Here is an 8915-nt window from a genome sequence, read left to right on the forward strand (position 1 = left end):
CTCCAAAACTGTGAAAACAATGTGACCCAAAAATTTTAATTCAAGTCCTTTTCTTCCCAGCATTTTTATTATATTTTTCAAATCTTCCAATGCAAGTTTTTCAAGGTTTTTAGAAAATTTGTATTACGATAGTAAAAAAATAAATATAGAAGTAATTAAAATATTAAGTTGTTTCTTTTGTATTCTAATATAAGTTTTATAAATTCATTTAAAAACAATTTTACAAATTAATTATACTTCTTATAATATAAAGTTGAATATTGTTTCTTTTGTATTATAGTATAAGTTTTATAAATTCATTTAAAAACAATTTTACAAATTAATTATACTTCTTATAATATGAAGTTGAATATTGTTTCTTTTGTATTATAATATAAGTTTTATAAATTCATTTAAAAACAACTTTACAAATTAATTATACTTCTTATAATATAAAGTTGAATATTTCCAGCATCTTTACTTATGGAGTTCCTCAATTACCTCCTCCCCAAATTTTAAACAACAATCTAGGTTTGACCACATTTGTTTTAACCATTGATTCTAATACCATAATGAAAATCAAGAACATAGAGATTTGTAGAAAATCTAAACCATGATAGTAAAAAATAAACATAAAAATAATAATTGAAATATCAAGTTGTCTTCTTTGCATTACAATAGAACTTTTAGAAAAAAATTCCAAAATAAATTTTCAAACTACCTTAAATTAGACCACTACGATTTGAGCTTCTAGTTTTGAGTGTGTTCTTTTTTTTTCTCATCAATGTTTCAAATCAATCATACTCTATGATTCATTATAGGGAGATTGAAAACGTTGATGGGAGAAAAAAGAACACACGGACAAAATTAAAAGATCAATTATAACAACATGAATTGTGGAAACCTAATATCTATTAAAGACCACTAACTACACCAATAAATTATAATATTGCTATCAGAATTCATTCAATTATGTAGTTTTTTTTTCAGTCAAGCCATGATTCATGAGTAGTGGTTCACAAGAACCCATCTCTCATGATAACAATATCATAATTTAACTTACTGTCCTTACACTAATAAAATTAATAATAGATATCATAAAATTACTTAAATCACTTTATTATAATATAAACCTTAATATTTTAACAATTATCTAATTAAATGACAAACGAATGAATCCAAGCATTATTGCCAGCTTGGGTGACAAAGGAGAGGATCCAAGCATTATAGCCAGTTTGCTTATGTGGGGCACTAAATTGACGTGTTCTCAGAATTGCCATATGGACTAACCTTCGTACAATAACGTAGAGAGAACGCGTTAATCAGGGCATCTATATTCTTAATCCAAAATTTAGAAAATACAAATCTTCTTACTGCACAAGCTAGGTGGTCTCTGTAAAATATTCTTTACCGTCCTTCTGGATACTTATATTTAACTTTTATTTGTTTAAATTATACATGAAATGCAAGGCATCTACGAACCCAGTTCATCTACATTGTATTAATGCAAGATAAAGGAACCTTTATCTACTGACAAGTTTTGCAATCCAAAAGCAGTCTTTGGGGTGTGTTAGCCTTGTGTTGCAGGAATTTTTTTTCCATGAATTAGTATGCTTATGTACTTTGAAATCTCGGTGCCTTCTAATCACTTATAAAAAGTGTTGTAATACTAAAACCAGACCTTATGATCTGCTAATCTCATGTTAGCACCTTTTTTCTTGATTCTGTCTGAAGTGTTAGTGTGCTTATGTTCTTTTTACAGTCCTTGCCCTGAAATTATTTCCAATATAAAGTTGCTGTTCTAGAAGTTATCACCATAGCTAACAGCATGATTTAACAGTGCTTGTGAGTTTTTTATAGTCCTTGCCCTGAAATTATTTCCAGTATAAAGTTGCTGTTGTAGAACCTAGCACCATAGCTAACAGCATGATTTAACAGTGCTTGTGTGCCTTTTATAGTCGTTGCCCTGAAATAAATTCCAGTATAAAGTTGCTGTTGTAGAAGCTAGCACCATAACTAACAGTATAGTTGTGTAAGGATGGAGAAGGAATTGACACAGGAAAAAATGATGGAAGAAGGCATGGCTCTTAAAGAAGTTGATGAGAAAGATGAAAAGCGGATGATTACACAGAAAGTAGAAGAAGCAGTACAAGATGGCGGGCAGCCTGTGCAGATGAAGACCAAGCGAGTGGCTACTTTGGATGTGTTTAGAGGCCTTACTATTGCGGTATTTCTAGTAAATTTATATGGTGTAATCCAAGTTAAAGATTAAAAACAATGTATTTGATATGTATAATTATGAATTTAAAACATGATGTTGTCTATGGTGCAGATAATGATTCTAGTGGACGATGCAGGAGGTGCATACGAACGTATAGACCATGCTCCTTGGAATGGTTGTAATTTGGCAGATTTTGTCATGCCCTTTTTTCTCTTCATTGTAGGAGTTGCTATAGCACTTGCTCTCAAGGTATATGAACATCTTTGCTTTGTTCCACCTGTTTTCGGTCGGAGACTAGGAGTTTGTGTTTCTTTGATGTACCCAATCTGTTCGTATCATTTGTTTATATGATTTTTTCTTCTGAATTCAACTGCCTAGAAGTATTTGTCTCCGAAGTTGTGTATATTTACTTTAATTCTATTTTAAAAATTAGAAGCTTGATCTAAACTCAGTGACATATCTCCTGTCTAGGATTTAGTTATATAAGACAATGTTAAAATCTGTAAAACTTTGAAGGCTATAATAATTTTCTCGGGCAATGATACCTTCGAGGAGAATCAGAACTATTGCATTTATCTCTGTGCTTTCTGTTAAGGTAAACTTGGAGCAATTGTCTGTTAAACAATGAAATTGCCAGCTATTGCTACAGTTCTTTAGTATGCTGCATCCAAAACAATGAATTATAGATTTCTTAGAAAACTATATACTACGCAGAGGCCCTACTATTTGAAGAACTTGGCTTAAAATAGGGCAGCTGCTGTAAACTTCCAGCCCCTTCTTCTCGGCAGCGGATTAATTTTTCGTTTGAAAAAGATAGTGTCTTCACTTTTTGCATTCATGGTTCCAATTATTTTTAGGTCCCCTGTTTTAACCATTTCACAGGGCCAGAAATTGTAGTAGCCCCTCCATGGGAAGGTGGTCATAGAACCCAGTGCCCACGCTATTTATACAGTGATATATCTATATGAAGGTATTGTTCCCCGTCACTACTCTCTCCAAATAGATTTCCCTATTAAAAAAAATATGTATACAGTGATATATCTATATGAAGGTATTGTTCCCCGTCAATACTCTCTCCAAATAGATTTCCCTATTAAAAAAATTGTTACAAAAAGGGTTCAGGCCTATATTTAAACTTGAAAATAGAATGTTTATAGTTTTCATTATTTTGACAGATTAAGTTTTTTAACAAAGATTAATTGGTTTTATGTATCACGAGTGTTTTTGATATTAATAACAGTAAAATAAGGGTGCTGATTTTAAGACAAAACAATTTGGAAGCAGCTTCAGCAATAACAAGCCATTAACAGTTGTATGATTTCCAATTTTTCTAAATACTACCAGACCTGAAATAAGAAGCCAGACAGCTTAATTCTAAAAGTTTATGTGCCAACAATCCTGTAATTATACAAAGTCCATGATAAAGAACAAATAGACATGCTACTACAGCCCATCCATTTTATGAATGGATGGGATTGGAACAAAGAAATTATAGAAGGTAGAACAATGAAAAATAGACATGGCTTTGTTGCAAATATGATGATCTTTTCAGTGAAAATAAAAGTTATTAGTCAATTGTTAGCAGAGGAATGGATAGGTACAGTGATGTTCCCAGAATTGTGTGTACGACGTACGTGATGTATTTCATTAAGATTGCCTTCATAAGAAATCCTCTTACTTAAAGTAATGACATCTTTCATATGCATGCATGAGACGCTTCATGCATAACAGTTTGGCTTACCTATATTTGCAGAAAATACCCAACGGAGGAGCTGCAGTAAAGAAGGTTATTGTGAGAACTTTGAAACTTCTCTTTTGGGGATTAGTATTGCAAGGTATGTACCATTAATTATGTACATGAATTTTTTCTTGAAGTATATAATTATTTGTTAACTTTGATCTTGCAGGAGGATACTCTCATGCTCCTGATGATCTCTCATATGGAGTAGATATGAAACAGATTCGTTGGTGCGGTATTCTGCAGGTAAAAATTATGTTTTTCTTTCATTTAGAACATATATACCACTTCTAACATAATTTATGCACTATTCACAGATCTATTGAAGAATTTATACTGTTATACAGTATTCATATATTTATATATTTCTATACTGAATAGCATAAACATGATTATATTATAAGCAGCGCATAGCATTGGCTTATTTGGTGGTGGCTCTAATAGAGATAGCAACTACAAAAGCAAGACCTGTAGATCTACCACCAGGACGTTTTTCTATATTCAAATACTACGGTTGGCAATGGTAAATATAAACTAAATTATCACTGCAGAGTGCAGACGTTTTTAGCAAACCCCTTAATTTATATTCACAGATCTCATTTTGTTTGGTTCAGGGATTTCGTTTGGTTTAGGCCTGAAATGCTTTATTCCTATTGACTATCGGTTTTATTGGCTTGTCAGGTTTGCTGGCCTATGCGTTTTCATAGTCTATTTTTCCACATTATATGGACTTTATGTTCCTGATTGGCACTATGTGTTACACGAGAAACATTCTCCTCAAAATGGAAAGTTTACAGTAAGCAAATTTAATCATTTATCTCAAGGGATTCTGTTTGCATGTAGGTTGCTAGTTTGGAAAATTTGTCGCCTGAGATTTGTTTGTTTCTCTGGTGTGAGTTGCATGTATGTTCCTTCAATTTTAGCTGTATACACATGATTGACAAGCATAAGTATGGTTTTGTTGATGGTAGGTAAAATGTGGTATGAGAGGCCATTTGGGTCCTGCTTGCAATGCTGTGGGTTATGTCGATAGGCAAGTTTGGGGTATAAATCATTTGTATGACGGACCAGTCTGGAGAAGAGCTAAGGTATATTATACATTGCACGAATCAGAAAGGTTGGAATGGTTACTGTTGATTATTGTTTGGAAATGCTACGATCTAAACTACACAAACATTTTGAATTGTGAGTGCAGGCTTGTACAGCTAGCTCCCCTGAAGACGGACCCCTTCGTGAGGATGCTCCAGAGTGGTGCCTTGCACCCTTCGAACCAGAAGGACTCTTGAGGTTTTTCACAAAAGCAATCTAGAATTACTTTTTTAAATTGAAGTAAAGGGAATGGCTTTTAACTAGTACTTATTTTAAGACATCTATTGCAATTAAATGAGTTTGAAGAATGGGAAATTGGATCTTATTTATCTACTGTTCCTGATCCAAGCAAAGACAGCATTTTTTATAATTAAAGCAATAGAGCTAAGCCTTAATTTCAGTGCTTAAATCATTGGAGAAAAGTCTAAAGCTCAACTCATCCAAGAACATATGAAAATCTGTCTTTGTAAAGTCCTTGTAAGACTAAATAACAAATCTTAATAGCTAATGAGCTCAGCACAATGTGCATCTCACTAAATATGACTGTCTATCAATAATGTAACAAGAAAAGATACATGGAAAACACTATAATGTTCTGATTTATAACTGCCTTGGCTAGGACAGCCTTTATATAAAATCAATAATCCATGAACTCCGAGCTTTAAATGCACATAGATTTTACCATATGGTATAAGTCCATCTAAATGTAAATTCTAATCGTACCTGATAGGGAGTAATGTTCTTCTGATTCTCTATGTTATAGAGAAAATCAGTGATCCGTTTTCTGGAAAATGAGCTTCCTCTGTTTTCCCTGTCCCAATATGCACAACTTTGAATGGGGGCGAATCTGGCATTCTTAAAGAACAAGAGATGAATTTTAGAAGCAGGAAGTATAATCTCTTATAACAAATAAATGACTTCAAACCAAAACTTTTAAAAGCTTGGGAATACGATGAAAACGGATCAAAGTTACTAAACATAGTATTCAGTTATACATTAGATGCCTATTGTTTATCTGAATAACACAGAATGTTCAAACGTGCTTGTCTACTAATGAGCAATTTAGTAATAATCTTAATACTACTTTTTTTATGCTTTTGATGCTCGCAGTTCTATATCAGCCATTTTGAGTGCAGTCATTGGCATCCATTACGGACACGTGCTGATTCATTTCAAGGTTATGTGAAAAACAATTTTCCTGCAAATACAACGTTAAGAAACAAGATCTTGCACTGGTCTGACATGCTATGTAAATTTAATATACAGGAACATGCTACGAGGCTAAAGCATTGGCTTTCAATGGGATTTGGACTGTTAATTATTGGGATTATCCTTCATTTTATAGATGGTGAGTGAAAAGTTCCATATCTCAAAATTTCTTACACGCTTCTATATATAGTGGCACTGTCCTAGACGCTAGTCTGACTTGTCTATGAAGTATGAACATGTCTGAATTCTAGTTCTCGGGACCTGTATGTGAGAATAAGGGCAAATAGGACTACTCACGTATAATATACATAAGGTTTTGGCTTACTTTGTAGATTTGCACGCACAATTAAAGGATGCATATTGACTGTTTTCTGTCTGTGCAGCTATTCCATTAAATAAACAATTATACAGTTTCAGCTATGTTTGCTTCACAGCAGGGGCAGGAGGAATTGTATTCTCAGCTTTCTATATTTTGGTATGTAACTTGGGCACCTACAAAGTATCAGACCTGAAAATAATATTTTCATTTCTTGTATGTTCAGAAATGACATGAAAATTGCATTTGTAAGCTTAATATATGGCTTCTTGCCCGAATTTTGCTGTAGCCTAAATTAATTAATCGATCCAAAATGAGAACTTCGAGGAGGTTCAAGAGATCCAAATGGAAGGTTATAAATTACAGTCTTGGAAAATTAAATTTCAACAGATCAAATAATCAGATATCCATTGAAGAAACGATGAAAGCATGAGATTAGCCTTGAGCAAAATGTGTGTTTTTTTTCGTTTATATAAAATCTAGCCATAAGAGCTCTGCATGTTTTTTATCATTTATAGACTGTTGACATCTTTCTTGAGGACACATGTTTAGGGCAATTTGATAAAAAAAAATGTAGCACAAAATGTTGGTAACTATAAGGTGGACCCAGCTTAAAAGGATTATTTCAACATTTGTTCAATTAGGAGATCTGAAATCTTTGATGATTTCTACTCTGAACCATTTTTCACATGGACATCATTAAAACACATTAAGCAAGCCTCAAACATTTAACCTTGAGCATCTTCTATTTTTTACAGATTGATATTTGGGGATTCAGAATGCCGTTTCTATTTCTGGAATGGATGGGGATGAACGCCATGCTCATCTTTGTCCTCGCAGCACAAGGCATATTCGCGGCCTTTATAAATGGCTGGTATTACGACGGCACTAATAATACTCTTGTAAGTACTTGCATAATGGATAAATGCGTTTCAGGTACAATGGCTACTATTTATTGTGAAATCGCTTGTTCCTACGGGCATGATCTGTAAACACGGAAAAACAAATAAAATGGTTCTTCAAATGTCTGATATAAGTAGTTGTTACTAAGAAATTTAAACAAGAAACTGAAGCTGATCTACTGAACACATTTACAGGTGTACTGGATCCAAAAGCACATATTTTTCAATGTATGGCATTCGCAGAGATTGGGGATGCTTCTATATGTTATCTTTGCAGAGATTCTGTTTTGGGGTATCGTGGCAGGCATTTGTCACAAACTGGGGATTTACTGGAAGCTCTAAGTTATTTTTCTTATACTTTGTCTTTGGTCTGTATAATTTGTCCATGTCCTTGAGATTTTACTATGTTCCCATTTTGTAATTCTATGAACTGATCTCTTATATTGAAAAGATTTCATTCTGAAAAGTTGAATTCACTGCGTCTCTTCCCCGTGAAATTTGGTAATGATAACTAGGTGAAGTTAGCCTTATGGCTGATATCTCACAAAAGTGTGATTGTGCAAAGAAAATCAATAAAAATCCTGAGTGCAAGGAAATATATATGTGGAATGTTTGAAATATATTTTGTGATGTTATATTTTTTAATCAGTAAAGGCAGAGACATTGTGATGTTATATTTGAAGTCTACTTAATCACCTTAAATAAAGTTTTGGAAGGCAGGATTAACATTTTTTTAATTTTTTTTTGGTTATACTTAAACGAGTCATTCATTTAATGATTGAGAGCATTTCTTTATATTTACGAGAATCATTCATTTAGGTGTCTTTAAAAAATATAAAATCTAATATTTAAGTTTAGATTTCAATTTATTAAATATATCTAAATATATTTATTATTATTGTGAATTAAACTAGTTAATAGGCATTCATAAATCTTAATGACCTCTAAAGGCTTAATCTTATATATCTTATTTTAATTAATATTTCTTATTTAACATTATATTATAGAGAGTAACAGTGTAATATTTTAAAAAAAGGGAGGGTGATAAAAAGGCACATTCGCAAAGTCTAATTAGACCAAGTCCAAAACAAAGATAAACAAATAAGGTCAAGCACAAAAAAATCTGAAGTATCTAAAGCAATAATAGGAGGGTTCTTATCATTTAGGATTGCCGTGACCATCTCTAGAGATAGAATCATCAATCAAGTCCCAACCAAAGAGAGCACCTACTTTTTTAGGAGTATCATCCAAGGGTTGTTGAGCACAAATTGAAGGAATGACTAACTCTAGGCAAGGAACTTGCTAGAGTCAAGCCAAGTAAAAGCACCTCCACACATGTGAGAACAAGCGAACAACAACTTGGAAGGTTGGTTCCATCCACCACAAATAATATTATCTCTAGAAATTAGAGACTAGGAGTCACAAGAGCTATGGGAGTGGGAGAGACTATCACCCTTGGTA

The 8915-nt window shown here is 32.9% G+C and overlaps 1 protein-coding gene across 1 annotated transcript; it reads left to right on the top strand.

The window, feature by feature from the left end:
- Positions 1–1359: 1359 nt before the first annotated feature.
- LOC131052294 (uncharacterized) lies at positions 1360–8064 on the top strand. Its single transcript, XM_059213458.1, has 13 exons — positions 1360–2206; positions 2312–2449; positions 3954–4035; positions 4108–4184; positions 4346–4461; positions 4620–4734; positions 4910–5026; positions 5134–5225; positions 6138–6204; positions 6294–6375; positions 6620–6711; positions 7311–7454; positions 7650–8064. The coding sequence occupies exons 1-13, from the start codon at positions 2018–2020 to the stop codon at positions 7794–7796; spliced, it is 1458 nt and encodes a 485-aa protein (XP_059069441.1). The 5' UTR covers positions 1360–2017; the 3' UTR covers positions 7797–8064.
- The last annotated feature ends 851 nt before the right edge of the window (positions 8065–8915 follow it).

This window comes from Cryptomeria japonica, chromosome 2 (assembly GCF_030272615.1).
Source record: "Cryptomeria japonica chromosome 2, Sugi_1.0, whole genome shotgun sequence".
In the NCBI taxonomy this organism is placed as follows: Eukaryota; Viridiplantae; Streptophyta; class Pinopsida; order Cupressales; family Cupressaceae; genus Cryptomeria; species Cryptomeria japonica.